This window comes from Bufo gargarizans, chromosome 3 (genome assembly GCF_014858855.1).
Source record: "Bufo gargarizans isolate SCDJY-AF-19 chromosome 3, ASM1485885v1, whole genome shotgun sequence".
Lineage (NCBI taxonomy): Eukaryota > Metazoa > Chordata > Amphibia > Anura > Bufonidae > Bufo > Bufo gargarizans.
Window position 1 is genome coordinate 376,048,876 of NC_058082.1, and position 16,355 is coordinate 376,065,230.

The window sequence follows — 16,355 nt, forward strand, 5'->3', positions numbered from 1 at the left end:
GGGAGAGACCAGAATTGACCTGCCGACAGATTGTAGAGGAGGGGAAACCAGGATCTTTTCGGCCAAAAGGGTGCAATCAGTATTAACTGTGCCTCTTCCTCTATTGCCTTTATTAATACCTTTGGAATCATACTGTAAGGGGGAAAAGCATACAGGAGATCCTTTGGCCACGGACATGACAGGGAATCCATCATTGGCGGCTGATCCCTGCTGGAGAAGGAACCGAATAAATTGTTGTTTGTTCTTCTGATTTTCGAAGAGATCCACTTTTGCTAACACCTATCTGTGAGATATCGGTCTGAACATGTTGGGGTCCAATCACCACTTTCCCACTCTTAGATCTTCTCTGCTGAGATAATCCGCCACTTGCCGTTTAGATGGACAGCTACCAGGGATTTTAGATTTTTCTCTGCCCAACCGAAAATCTTCTGACAGTTGTTGTAGTTCTCTGCTTCTTGTACCCCCCTGCCGGTTTAGGTAGTCTACTGTGGTAGAGTTGTCGGACAATATCTTTATGTGATGGGATTTTACAGATGGATGAAGAGCAAATACCTTCAAGAATGCCACCAATTCTCTCATGTTCGAAGAGACAGCAGATATCCCTACGCTCCAGGTGCCCTGGACCACCCGATTTCCTGTGTGGCCTCTCCATTCTCAGCTGCTGGCGTCTGTTGTTATAACGATCTGATCTGTCGGTCGCCAAAAAACTCCTCTTTGGAGATTTTTCTTTATCTTTCACAAGAAGAGAGACATCTTCACTTTTTCTGGAATTTTCACTCTCCTGTTTAGAGAATTCTGATTTCCGTCCCAGGATTCCAGAAGGAACCTTTGCAGTGTCCTTGTATGATACTGGGCCCATTCGACTGCGGAAATAGTAGATGTTAGATGTCCCAACAGTCTCATGATGTCCCTGAAGGCCACTCTTCTGGATTCGCAGAATTGGGAGATTTTTGGACTTACAACCATCTGCTTTTCTGAAGGTAAAAGGGACATAAGGTTGTGTAAATCTAACAGGATTCCCAAGAACTTCTTGTGCTGACTGGGAACCAGGTCAGATTTTTGGGTATTTATTAGCCAGCCTAACGCCACCAACTTTTTTTGCACCGTCTTCAGATGCCCCTGGAGGTCCTGAAGAGATGAACCTGCTATCAAAAGATAGTCTAGATATGGACTATATTTTCGAAAATATTCTTGGGGCTGATGATAGCCCGAAAGGGAGTGCCTGGAACTGAAAGTGGTACTCCTGACCTCCTAGGAGTATTGCAATCCTGAGGTACTTTTGGTATGCTCTGTGTATGGGAACGTGGTAATAAGCATCCGAGAAGTCTATAGTTACCATGCAACAGTTGCGAGATAGGAGATTCACTGTGGATCTGATCGATTCCATTTTAAATCTTTTGTAGGTCATGTATTTGTTTAGTTTCCTTAAAATGATTATTAGTCTGAAGGACCTGTTTGGCTTTTGAATAAGGAATGTGGGAGAATAAAATCCTCGCCTTTCCTGGTATCTCGTGACTGGAACAATTACGCCTTTTTATTAGGAGAGATAATATCTCTGTCTCTAAGTCTTGCTGTTTTTCTGATCTTTTTAATGGCCTGTTGACGGTGAAAAAATCGGGTGTAGGCGTGTCGAATTCTAGTTTGTACCCCATGCATATGGTATTTATAACCCATGGGGAGGATGAAATCTCTTCTCAGGCAGTAGAGAACATTTTTAACCTGCCACCTACTTGAAGCCTAGCGTCATTGGCCAGGTTTTGAAGTGGATTTAGGGTTGAATAGAAAACCCTTCCCCTCTTCCTCTGGAGGATTGTCTTTCCTTTTTTGGTCTGGTTTAGCTTTCCTTTGATTTCAAAAGGATCGGCGGTGCTGATAGAATTTTGACTCCGAAGGGAATCCTTTTTTCTTGTCTGATGCTTTAGCCAAGATGTCTTCAAGGACTGACCTGAATAGCCTATCCCCCTGACACGGAATAGAGCATAGCCGACTTTTTGAACTGGCATCACCAGATCAAGATCTGAGCCATATAGCTCTTGTGGAATTGGAGAGGGCTGAGGATCTGACGGAGAGTTTCACCAGGTCTGCGGATGCATCTGACAAGAAGTTACAAGCCTGCTTTAAGATGGGTATTGAGGCTAGCATTTCTTCCCTTAGAGTTCCTGCCTCCAAGTGTTCTTCCAGCTGTATTAACCAGACTGACAGGGATCTCGAGGAACAGGTGGCAGCTAAACTGGGTCTTAGTATGGCTGTGGTTGTTTCCCATGCACGTTTTACGAGACCTTGGCATTTCTTATCCATGGGGTCTTTTAAAAGGCCCATGTCCTCAAAAGGGAGAGAAGTTTTCTTAGATATGCGAGCGACAGGCGCATCAATCCTAGGAGTTTTTTCCCACAGTACTGAGTCCTCCTCAGCAAACGGATATTTGCTCTTAAAGGATGGGAATTACATCATTTTTCTCTAGATCTTTCAATTCTTTATTAATCAACATTTTAATGTTATAATGTACAGGAAAGACCTTCCGTTTCTTCTCTCCCAGCCCCTGGAACATTCTGTCCTGGATGGGCTGAGGCTCTTTAACTTCCTCTATTTTCATTGTAGCCCTGATGGTTTTAATAACTTTTCCGTATCCTCTGGGCTACAAAGGGGCTTCCCTGAATTATCATCGGAGGATTCAGATTCTCCTAGTGATGATATCTCTCCCTCATCAGTCAGGCTCCAACTGAAGGTCTGACATCTGTGATCTTTGTGAGGTAGAGGGCTGAGGAGAACACGGCGGTAGCCTTGTGTCAATTGCTGATTTAACCTCTCCTTCCGGTAGATTCAAGGAAAGAGGGTGACTCCTCAGAATCTATTTAGTTCGTGCATCAAGGACATAACGTTTTCTTTAAATTGGATGCTAGGGATTTTCTACATATTGCACATTTCTTCCCAGTTAATGAATCCTCGGCAGATCTTTTGGTGCTGGTGTCCCTGCCCTGTAAGGTAATAATAACTTTTTAGGGCTTTAACCAGGGAGACTCTTTTACAGCTCCTCACCAGTGAGGGATATAATAATGTGCCCCCCCCCCCCCCCTTCAAGCAGGGTCGGTAGTCAGACAGGAAGGAGGCTTACCTGGCTCTGGGCAGCAGGATCCACAGGCTTGCGGAACTCAGGAGCTTCCAGAGAAGCCAACATGCTATGCACTCTGCGATGCTGGAAACGCCGTACTCCATGCTCCCGGCCTCTGACATCACCCGCAACTGCAAGTGACGCCGAGGCCTGGTAACGGAACATCCGGCCTGTGCGCATGATCCCTCGTTCCACGCGATGAGTGAGCAGGGGAACGCAAGCACGGGGCTGCCTTCATGGAAGGACATGGGAATGATCCGGACCCCCGACCTCTGCACGGCCCTCCCGAATGGAGCAATATTATTTAGGCCGTGTGATCCATCAACCCCTGACATAGCAGGAGCGGCTTCCATGCGATCCCGAGGACAGGAAACAACAAACTGAAGCAGGTAAAGGCAGGGGTCTTTTTAAGATGAGGATGCAGGGCGCACCTGGGCAGGATCTGGCCCATATGAGGATGCAGGGCGCACCTGGGCAGGATCTGACCCATAAGAGGATGCAGGGCGCACCTGGGCAGGATCTGACCCATAAGAGGATGAAGGGCGCACCTGGGCAGGATCTGGCCCAAATGAGGATCCTCATATGGGCTCCTCGGAGCGATGGGGAGGAGACATCAGCTTCACTAGTGGGCGTTCCTTCTCCCTGCGCTGCGATTGGACAGCGCTACAGCCAGGTAGAAGGAACGCCCACTAGAGAAGCTGATGTCTACTCCCCATTGCTCCGATAGTAATTAGCATATGGAGCAGAAGGAGACAGTAATGGGGCACAGCGGGTGAACGGAGCGGCGCCCAGGACTAATAGTAGATGCTGGGACATCGCTGGGTGCCGCTCTGTGTAGCCTAATACTTAAAGTCTGGACCCAGGAAAAGTAGACTTTAACACATAATACAGGAGGTGGGTGCCGGCAGCAGAATCGCATTACCGGCACCCTGCCCCTGACAGGGAGCTGCGAGCAGCGACAGTTAATCCCTCAGGTGCGGCACCTGAGGGGTTAACTGCCGCTGATCTGCCAGTACCCGCCTCCTGTATTAAGGGGCAATTATCATTGGTGGCGCAGTGCGCCCCCCCCCCCCCTTAAAATTATTGGTGGTACAGTGCGCCAGCCCCTCTCAACCCCCCCAGAATTAAAATCATTGGTGGCAGTGGCCACAGGGTCCCTTCCCCTCCCCCTCATTGGTGGTGCAGTGGCAGCTTCTGATCGGAGCCCCAGCAGTGTAATCCTGGGGCTCTGATCGGTTAACATGGCAGCCAGGACGCTACTAATGATGCTGTGTGCACAGAGCACAGAGCAGCAGGGACAGTGTGAAGTCCTATTCACCCTGATAGAGCTCCATCATGGTGAATAGGACAAGGGGTGAAAAAAATCCCAGGATCTAGCTCCTAAGGGGGGAAAGAGTTATTAACCCCTTAAGGACTCAGCACTATTTCACCTTAAGGACTTGGCCATATTTTGCAAATCTGACCAGTGTCACGTTAAGTGGTGATAACTTTAAAACGCTTTGACTTATCCAGGCCATTCTGAGACAGTTTTTTCGTCACATATTGTACTTCATGACACTGGTAAAATGAAGTAAAAAAAATATATTTTTATTTATAAAAAATTTACAAAAATATAGCAAATTTCCAAGTTTCAATTTCTCTACTTCTATAATACATAGTAATAACTCCAAAAATAGTTATTACTTTACATTCCCCATATGTCTACTTCATGTTTGGACCATTTTGGCAATATTTTATTTTTTGGGGATGTTACGAGGCTTAGAAGTTTAGAAGCAAATCTTGAAATTTTTCAGAAATTTTCAAAAACCCAATTTTTAGGGAACAGTTCAGTTCTAAAGTCACTTTGCGAGGCTTACATAAATAGAAACCACTCAAAAATGACCCCATTCTATAAACTACACCCCTCAAGGTATTTACAAACTTTGTTAACCCTTTAGGTGTTCCACAAGAATTAATGGAAAATAGAGCTACAATTTCAAAATTTCACATTTTTGGCAGATTTTCCATTTTAATAATTTTTTTCCTGTTACAAAGCAAGTGTTAACAGCCAAACCAAACTCAATATTTATGGCCCTGATTCTGTAGTTTACAGAAACACCCCATATGTGGTCGTAAACCGCTGTAAGGTCACACGGCAGGGCGCAGAAGGAAAGGAATGCCATACAGTTTTTGGAAGGCAGGTTTTGCTGGACTGTTTTTTTTTTTTTACACCATGTCCCATTTGAAGCCCCCCTGATGCACCCTAGAGTAGAAACTCCAAAAAAGTGACCCCATTTTAGAAACATACAGGATAGGGTGGCAGTATTGTTGGTACTAGTTTAGGGTACATAGGATTTTTGGTTGCTCTATATTACACTTTTTGTGAGGCAAGGTAACAAGAAATGGCTGTTTTGGCACAGTTTTTATTTTTTGTTATTTACAACATTCGTCTGACAGGTTAGAAATTTGATATTTTTATAGACCAGGTTGTCACCGACGCTGCCATACCTATTTATTTTTATTTATGTAAGTTTTACACAATGATTTCATTTTTAAAGCAAAAAATAAATAAATCATGTTTTAGTGTTTCCATAATTTTTTCAGTTTTTGGGCGATTACCTTGGGTAGGGTATGATTTTTGCGATGACTGTTTTATTGGCACTATTTTGTGGTGCGTTTGATCGCTTGCTATTACACTTTTTGTGATGCAAAGTGACAAAAAAATTGTTTACTTAGCACAGTTTTTATTTTTTTAGCGTGTTCATCTGAGGTCATGTGATATTTTTATAGAGCCGGTCGATACGGATGCGGCGATACCTAATATGTATCTGTTTTTTTTAATGCAAGTTATACACAATATCATTTTTGAAGCAAAAAAAAATAATAATCATTTTTCCAACTTTATTTTTTGTCCCACTTTGGGACTTGAACATTTGGGGGTCTTATCCCCTTTACAATGCATTCCAATACTTCTGTATTGAAATGCATTGGCTGTATGAGTAATACTGTGTGTATTACTCATACAGCTTCCGGCCTGTGAGAAGGCAGCGTTAATACCTAATGAAGGCATCGCGCTGCCTTCCATGCCGTCAGGTCCCCCCTCCAGCAGCATGGGGACCTGATGGCACCGCCGATCGCTGCTGCAAACCTCAGGTAAAGCCGCAATTGACCTGCGGCTTGCTGCGATCACCGATGCGGGGGCGTTGTGCCCGGATGCCCGCTGAATGATTTCAGCGGACATCCTGTTCCGATTAACCCCAGCCGCAATGTAGTTTTAAAGTTAGGACGTACCGGTACGTCATGGGTCCTTAAGGACTAAGTAAACATGGCGTGCCGGTACGTCCTAAGTCCTTAAGGAGTTAAATAAATAGTGTTAAAAAAATAATAAACAAATAAAAAAAGTTTTAAAAAAAACACACCAAAATATTAAGTATGAATTACCCTCTTTTCCCAATTTCACATATCAAATGTATAAATAATAAACATATTAGATATCGCCACGTCAGAAAAGTCCAAACTATTAAAATATTTTAAAAAATCTATGCGGTGAACGCCGTAACAGAAAAAATAAATAAAAACAGCGCGATTCACCATTTTTTAAAATGCGGAATGCACATGGCTTTTTTGGTTTATGTTTTTCGTGTGGTATCGAGTATCGCAATACTTTTTAATGGTATCAAAACCGAATAAAAAATTTGGTATCACAACAACTCTAATATCCACAATAGAATGCAAAGCTTTACAAGAGTTACGGAAAAATTTTCAACTGACCATCAGACCGGCCGATAAGGGCGAGGCGGTGGTAGTTATGATCACTACTGATTACATAGAAAAAAAATCATCTGACAGTTGAGCAATACGAATGTGTACCGCAAACTACCTGGTGATCCTAAATTTGATATTTTGAGACTTATCCGACGCATCTTCGACCAGGCAAAAGAAAAAAGGATCATTGATGAAAAGCTTTATACATTCCTTTATGTGGATCGTCCTCAGACTCCCGTTTTTTATTTGTTGCCTAAAATACATAAATCCCTTGAAGCCCAACCGGAACGTCCAATAGTCTCGGGAATTGAGTCCCTTTGTTGACAAATGGCAATCTTTTTGGATAAAATATTATCTCCATTTGTTAATAAAATCATATGTACGAGATACCACCCATTTTTTTTATTTAATAGAATAAATTGAACTTCCGGAGCATGTGATTTTAACATATTTTGATGTAGTTAGCCTTTATACCTCAATTTGCCACTCTACAGCCCTAAGATCGATTAAGGATTGTCTAGCCAATACTGCATATACTAATACCGGTAAAAAACTTGATTTCATTGCTCGATCTAATACTTACCTGCAATTATTTTCAGTTTCAAGATGATTTTTATATACAACTGCGTGGGACCACAATAGGATCAAATGTAGCGCCAAATTACGCTAATATTTTTATGGCACACATGGAGGAGACACACGTCTATGTGAGCCACCACTTTAGGCACATCCTGAGGTGGTGGCGTTACATAGATTATGTCTTCCTACTATAGACCGCCACAGAATCAGATTTGGTTGATTTTGGCAAATTTTTGAATAACATAGACCCTGAGGTCAAATTTACACTTGTATCATCATATAGTGAGATCCAGTTCCTAGATGTGACTGTAAAGAGAGTAGGTTGCCAACTTTATACGGACTTATTTGTAAAAGCAACAGATAGAAATACACTGCTGAGATACAATAGCAATCATCCTAAAGCCATGTTAAAGTCATTAGCCTTTAGCCAATTGTTTAGGGTGAAAAAAAATAGTCAAGGACAGAGGGAATCTAGAGGACAGATTATTTGAGATGGGAAATACATTTTCCAAGAGGGGTTACCCGTGAAAATGAATACAGATGTGCATGGATAAGGTTCGCCCCCTCTCTAGGGACACCCTTTTAAAAAATGATAAAACTCAGACAGTACGAACAAAACCTATACCGTTTGTCCCCTGTTACACACCTATAAGTACTAAAATAGGTGATGTCCTCAAAAAACATTGGCCGTTCTTGGGGAGCAACTTCAGGCAGATTCCAGATTTCAGTGGGCCACCTCATGTTCTTTCGACGCACCCAGAATATTAAAGACCAATTAGTCCGAGCGGATATAGGCACAAAACACACACACACAATCCGTTCATATTTTGGTTCCACTAGAACGGGTAGTTACCCCTGCCATAACTGTGTAAATTGCATACTAATTGTTGAGAGGTCCCACCTTTGCACATCCAGATACAGGAGCGGAGATCAGGATTAAACATTACCTAACATGCGATTCATCATACGTTATTTACCTACTTGAATGCCCATGCCACCTCTACTATGTTGGGGAAACCACATGGGATGTTAAGACCAGGCTTAACCAACATAGGTATAGCATCCAGGAAAAGAAACTAGATTTGCCAGTGTCTAAACATTTCATAGAGGCAAAACACAGAGAGGGACTTACGCTTTAGAGTTATAGATCAGGTTGCCATGCCCAGACACGGAGATGACAGGATAGCTTTATCTACAAAACGGGAACTTTATTGGATATACCATTTACAAACATTGAAACAAAAGGGACTTAATGTGGACTTTAGGGTGCTATAGCTGCTGTGGCCCTCTGGATGCGCTCCGATATCTCCTGTGTTGTAGGAATAAGACCTGTGCTCTTTCCATTCTTTATTCTTAATTTTTCTGTTTTATCCTAGGAAAATTTGAAAAGAAACTATAGAGAATGATCGTGAAGACACCACCCATTATGAGATCCTCCATGTGGGTTTATAACAAGATTTGTTTAGTCTAATATTACTTACAACGTTTGCTTAACCTGTTAACCACTGTGCCTATGTTCCTATGGATAGTCCTTGATTTTTCCCTCAGTTCGACTTGAAGGGAAGGTGACATTTGAATGTGCCTCCAGTCTTCCTTTTCAATGACCTGGGGGGAGGAGGGGGGGAGAAGGATCCTCCACCGAGGGAGGATATCCTTACCCCTCTTGGAATCAATTTGGACAATGCCCAATTTTTCCTGTACTCACTTTCACTTGTGGACATAGGGATGCATGAGGTGGTGACACTAGCGTGCCCCCATCTGCAGCCCCTAATGGGTTAAGGCACGGATCCTAAGTTAACTTGTGACCGGGAGCCTTCCCGTAGCATCCAGACCCTACATAGTGATTTATGTTACTAATCCCTTGAAAAACATCGCCTGTTACTATTCACAGAACCAGTTGTTTACCTGGTAGCAATGGCTACCCGTTGAATACATGGATGCCGTACGGACATACGCAGTGTAGGATTTAACAATAGCAAACTTAATTGTAGTCTCCGAGTGACATTGCACCGCTCCGCTTGCGCAAGCACATGAACGATGCCATGATCTCGCGGGACTTAGGCCTCTTTCACATGGGCGTTGTGGGTGACATGCGGGAAAGGATGCGCGTACGTTGCAGGAAAATGCAAAATTTTTCCCAGCAAGTGCAAAGCATTTTAATGCGTTTTGCACGCACGCGAGAAAAATCGGCATGTTTGGTACGCAGACCCGAACTTCTTCACAGAAGTTTGGGTTTGGTGTTATGTAGATTTTTATTATTTTCCCTTATAACATGGTTATAAGGGAAAATAATAGCATTCTTAATACAGAATGCTAAGTAAATTAGGGATGGAGGGGTTAAAAAAAACCAAATAATTAATTAAACTCCCCTCATCCACTTGTTGGCGCAGCCCGTCTTGTCTTCTCTCTTCTTCTTTGAGGACCTGGGAGAAAATTTAGAAAAATTTACTTAGCATTCTGTATTAAGAATGCTATTATTTTCCCTTATAACCATGTTATAAGGGGAAAATAATAAAGAAAGATTGGGTCCCCATCCCAATCGTCTCCTAGCAATCGTGTGTGAAAATCGCACCGCATCCGCACTTGCTTGTGATTTTCACGCAGCCCCATTCACTTCTTCAATATAGAGCTTGCTGCGATTTTCACGCAACGCACAAGTGATGCGTGAAAATCACTGCTCATGTGCACAGCCGCATAGAAATGAATGGGTCCAGATTCAGTGCGGGTGCAATGTGTTCACCTCATGCATTGCACCCATGAGGAAAACTCACCTGTGTGAAAGGGGCCTTACACTGTGTCGACGCAGATGCAGTTGTACTTATGATACGCCGTACTTTAGCCACATGGAGTCCGGACAAATAGGGTGAGGGCCCCACGATCATTACATTTTTAATGTGTATTATTTTAACACAAATATGTATTTTCTAATATCACACATGTATTAAGTATACACATGAGTCTAGTTACGGATTCTTAAGGGTTATTGATTGGAGACTAAAACATGAGATTGTATTACATTTTATTTATATCTTTTCTTAATAATCATGGTTACTGAAAATTTATTTTATTTGGCAATAATTACCATGAGCTCCAATGAGATGAGCTGAAATGTTGCATATGGTGTAATAAAAGGACACACACATATATATCTCTCTTCTAAAAAAATAAAATAAACGGATGGCCAGTAAGACCAGCATCGCACTCAGATTCACCAACAATCCCCTCCCAGAACCCAGCAGACCTTGCGGCGCTGGTTCTTAAGACACGTCCAGCTGCACGGGTCCTTAAAGGGACTCTGTCACCTGCTTTTACCATTTTAAGCTGGTACCATCGCTATGTTCACTAAAGTACCTTTTTTCCAGGAGTTTTCTTTTTACTTTATTTCGTTTTGTAGTTTTGATATAAAAGCACTTTTTAAGTTATGCTAATGAGGCTCCATGGAGCCCAGAGGGGTGTTTTTTTTCACTCTCCGGTGCCCAGTGACGCCCCTCTGCAGTGCCCAAGAACGCCTCCTGATGCTCAAATAACCTCCCACAGCCCGGCAAACTGTTCCGCCCCCTCCCCACGTGATAGTCTACCTTATAGAAATGCCCCGTCCTTCTTCCTGTCTGCGGCCAGAAAACTTGCGCAGGCGCAGTACCGCCTGCGGCCTACGCGATCATCAACCTCCTGAGGGCAACAGCGCTCAGGTTACATCACTGGGCTCGGCGCATGCCCAGTGAGACTTTTGAGGCTGTTGCCCTCAGGAGGTTGATGATCACGCAGGCGGTACTGCGGAACCGTTTGCCAGGCTGTGGGAGGTTATTTGAGCATCAGGAGGCCTTCTTGGGCACTGCAGGGGGGCGTCACTGGGCACCGGAGAGTGAAAAAAAAAAAAACGCCCCTCTGGGCACCTTGGGGCCTCATTAGCATAACATAAAAGAGTTTTTATATCAAAACTACAAAACGAAATAAAGTAAAAAGAAGACTCCTGGAAAAAAGGTACTTTAGTGAACATAGCGATGGTGCCAGCTTAAAATGGTAAAAGCAGGTGACAGATTCCCTTTAAGGGGTTAAAATTGTGTACAACCCGTACAATTGCTCAAAACAAGAAAACAAGAAATACTCCAGCTATTCATTTCTCCAGCTCCATTCTCTACTGTGCTGGTCTGGTACTTCTGCTGCTGCTGCTGCTTAAAAACAGCCGGGGTAACATGTTTGTATATGGCACATCACTTCTGCAGTCAATAGCTGTCCTCAGCTGTAGAGAACTGTGGATAGTGATTGGCTGCAGTGGTCATGCTACTGTTCGTAAATAAACAGGAGTGAAAATATCATGGCTCTAAACATGTAAGGGTTGTTTGAGATATTTAAATCATATCCAGAAAACCATCCACGCATTTTTTAAAGAAAATAAAAAAATCACACAGATTTACATACAGGCTGATATATTAACACATTTTGGTATCAGTGTTCTTCTAAAGCAGATAACAGATTTGTAGCAGAACTTCTCTATACTGCTATGATACATTAAAACAAGTACTTTTTAATAATAAACACGTACCTGCCTGTAAGGACAAAAAATCATACAATTCTGACAAGATTCGGAGTGTAATTTCCTTTTGCTTAGCTTTGCAAAACTGTAGGAATAAAGAATGAAATTTAATAAAGAAATGGAAAGAAACAAATAAAGTAAACTTATATCCATAAAAGTAAGTAGAAATTAACATGGCCTTGATAGAAACTGATATTCGGGACTAAAGGTCTATCATAGGAAAATAGATAACTCAAAATAAAATCTTTACACAAAATTTGCTACTATAATTTTTGTATAATTGTTTTTTTTATACTCAAGGTAGTTTCTCAAAAAAAAAAGATTCTCTTTAATGTGTAATCTTCTGGTCTTGCAAATTTCCATTTCAGATTTTAAAGCTGGACATACATGCTCCACAGCTGTTGGGTGACTGCTTGTCTGGTCGACCACTACTGAGCCCGAAACCCCCCATACATGTGCATGTATGCTTAATAGAGAGTATACTAAGGGCTCTTTCACACTTGCGTTCTTTTCTTCCGGCATAGAGTTCCGTAGTCAGGGCTCTATGCCGGAAGAATCCTGATCAGGATTATCCTAATGCATTCTGAATGGAGTGAAATCCGTTCAGGATGCATCAGGATGTCTTCAGTTCAGGACCGGAACGTTTTTTGGCCGGAGAAAATACCGCAGCATGCTGCGCTTTTTGCCCCGGCCAAAAATCCTGAACACTTGCCGCAAGGCCGGATCCGGAATTAATGCCCATTGAAAGGCATTAATCTGGATCGGCCTTAAGCTAAACGTCGTTTTGGCACATTGCCGGATCCGACGTTTAGCTTTTTCTGAATGGTTACCATGGCTGCCGGGACGCTAAAGTCCTGGCAGCCATGGTAAAGTGTAGTGGGGAGCAGTATACTTACCGTCTGTGCGGCTCCCGGGGAGCTTCAGAGTGACGTCAGGGCGCCCCATACGCATGGATGACGTGATCGCATGGCACGTCATCCATGCGCATGGGGCGCTCTGACGTCATTCTGGAGCTCCCCGGGAGCCGCACGGACGGTAAGTATACTGCTCCCCCGCTCCCCACTACTACTATGGCAACCAGGACTTTACTAGCGTCCTGGCTGCCATAGTAACACTGAACGCATTTTGAAGACTGATCCGCCTTCAAATGCTTTCAGTTCACTTGCGTTTTTCCGGATCCGACGTGTAATTCCGGCAAGTGGAGTACACGACGGATCCGGACAACGCAAGTGTGAAAGAGCCCTAAGGCTACTTTCACATTTGCGTTCAGAGCGGATCCGTCTGAGACGGATCCGCTCATATAATGCAGACGATGGATCCGTTCAGAACGGATCCGTCTGCATTATATTGTAAAAAAAAATTCGAAGTGTGAAAGGATCCGTCCAGACTTTACATTGAAAGTCAATGGGGGACGGATCAGTTGGAAAATTGAGCCACATAGTGTCAAATTCAAACGGATCCGCCCGCATTGACTTCCATTGTAAGTCTGGACGGATCCGTTTGCCTCGGCACGGCCAGGCAGACACCTGAACGCTGCAAGCAGCGTTCAGGTGTCTGCCTGCTGAGCGGAGCGGAGCCCAAACGCTGCCAGACTGATGCATTCTGAGCGGATCCGCATCGACTCAGAATGCATTAGGGCTGGACGGATCCGTTCGGGGCCGCTTGTGAGAGCCTTTAAACGGAACTCACAAGCGGAGCCCCGAACGCAAATGTGAAAGTAGCCTAAGCTGCTGCTAGACAAACCAAATCTGCATGTTGAATTTCAACAAGCACATACCTGTGTTCTCAGGGGCGTTAACCCGCTACCTCATTTCACCTACAACAAGAATGATGGCGCATGTCTGACACATCAGTGAGGTCAGCCTACATTTATCTAATGTGTATGGGCAGCTGAAGGAAAGGTTTACATATGTGGCAACCAACTCTGGTAGTCTGTTTCAGCAGAGAAACAGGGATTACTGGAATTTACAGTATACAGAATAGCCAGAAATCACCACTATAATAGCCAATGGGGATCTGGGGGTCCCTGGCGTTATCTGGCATAGCCTCTGCTGGAACCGACTACTGGATTACCTTAGCACATATGTGAATGTAGCCTTAAAGGGGTTATGCCAGTGGTGGCGAACCTATGGCATGGGTGCCAGAGGCGGCACTCAAAGCCCTCTCTGTGGGCACCCGCACCATGGGAAAAGTCTAAGGTGTACCAATATGCCATAGACTTTTCCTGCCATTCATCAGCGCAGGGCGCACTATGAACAGCGCAGGCAGCGCACTGAATGTAGGCAGGATATTATAGCTAAATGATAAAGTACATGGAAGATATACTATATTGGTATTCATATTGAATTGCAGTGTTGACACTTTGCGATAAATAAGTGGGTTTTGGGTTACAGTTTGGGCACTCGGTCTGTAAAAGGTTCACCATCACTGGTTTATGTCATGAATAATCAGACATCATATAGTATATGACCATCTTTCTAAAAAATCTAAAACTAACACTGTACATCACATGGATCCAGAGATCTCCCCATCCTGGTAGCTTAAAGGGAGTGTCTTTTCTCCTACAGCTAAGGAGGAGTGTCCATAACTCAGGAGACAGTTAAAGGATGAAATGGAGCATGTGCGGCCTTCTCAGTGAGCAAGACAAAAAAAAAAAAAAATGTAGGTGGCACTATATAGATGTTTTATTGGATAACATTCATTAAAACTCAGCTTTTCACAATTCCCGACATTTAATTCTAGTACACATTCCCTTCCTAAGGTTAGGTGGAATCCCTATAATATTTCAAGAAGGTGAAATATGATAAATACGGTAAACCATGATAGACAATTTACTTTCTTCACATATTAATTGACTTAGAAGTTTGCATGCGATTGGTATTTGGTAGCATTGCTTTTAAATTGCCTAACTTGGGTTAAATATTTTTTGAGTAGTCTTCCACAAGTTGCTGGAATTTTGGCCCATTTCTGTAAGCACAACTGAGGTAACCGACTGCAGGCCTTCTTGTTCGCATATGCTTTTTCAGTTCTGCCCAGAAATTTTAGGCCATTCCATTATCTTCACTTTTTTGTCCTCAAGCCATTTTGCAACAACTTAGGTAATTTGCTAGACGGTACTGTCCACTTCGAATACCTATTTGCTTCCATCACTTTACACATAGATGTACGAAGCCTAGTTTTTTTTACGGGACAACTTGTACTTTCTAATGGCATTTAATACAATATACAATGTAGTGGGAAAAAAAAGCATTTCTGCCTCAGTTCTATGGGTTTAGTTATTAACCACCTCAGCCCCCCTAGCTTAAACACCCTTAATGACCAGACCACTTTTTACACTTCTGCACTACACTACTTTCACTGTTTATTGCTCGGTCATACAACTTACCACCTAAATGAATTTTACCTCCTTTTCTTCTCACTAATATAGCTTTCATTTGGTGGTATTTCATTGCTGCTGACATTTTTACCTTTTTTTTGTTATTAATCGAAATTTTACAAAATTTTTGCAATAAAAATAACATTTTTCACTTTCAGTTGTAAAATTTTTCAAAAAAAACCCGACATCTATATATAATTTTTTTGCTAAATTTATTGTTCTAAATGTCTTTGACAAAAAACGTTTGGGTAAAAAAAAATGGTTTGAGTAAAAGTTATAGCGTTTACAATCTATGGTACAAAAATGTGAATTTCCGCTTTTTGAAGCAGCTCTGACTTTCTGAGCACCTGTCATGTTTCCTGAGGTTCTACAATACCCAGCCAGTAGAAAACCCCCACAAATGACCCCATTTAGGAAAGTAGACACCCTAAGGCAGGCATCTCAAACTGCGGCCCTCCAGCTGTTGCAAAACTACAACTCCCACAATGCCCTGCTGTAGGCTGATACCTGTAGGCTGCCCGGGCATGCTGGGATTTGTAGTTTTGCAACAGCTGGAGGGCCGCAGTTTGAGATCCCTGCCCTAAGGTATTCGCTGATGGGCATAGTGAGTTCATAGAACTTTTTATTTTTTTGTCACAAGTTAGCGGAAAATGATGATTTTTTTTCTTACAAAGTCTCATATTCCACTAACTTGTGACAAAAAATGTAAACTTCCATGAACTCCCTATGCCCATCATGAAATACCTTGGGGTGTCTTCTTTCCAAAATGGGGTCACTTGTGGGGTAGTTATACTGCCCTGGCATTTTAGGGGCCCAAATGCGTGCAAAGTACTTTGAAATCAAAATCTGTAAAAAATGGCCTGTGAAATCCGAAAGGTGCACTTTGGAATGTGGGCCCCTTTGCCCACCTAGGCTGCAAAAAAGTGTCACACATGTGGTATCGTCGTACCCAGGAGAAGTTGGGCAATGTGTTTTGGGGTGTCATTTTACATATACCCATGCTGGGTGAGATA

General features: G+C 42.9%; 1 protein-coding gene across 3 annotated transcripts in view; it reads right to left on the minus strand.

Annotated features, from left to right (window-relative positions):
- Window positions 1–16,355, minus strand: part of LEMD2 (LEM domain nuclear envelope protein 2) — a 159,701-nt gene that overhangs the window by 79,358 nt on the left and 63,988 nt on the right. For 2 of the 3 annotated variants that reach the window (XM_044288141.1, XM_044288140.1), the window contains one exon: window positions 11,976–12,051. The exons of the other annotated variant lie outside the window; for it this stretch is intronic. In XM_044288141.1, the coding sequence (XP_044144076.1) occupies window positions 11,976–12,051 (76 nt within the window). The remainder of the gene's footprint in view (window positions 1–11,975; window positions 12,052–16,355) is intronic. 3 annotated transcript variants of the gene reach the window in all.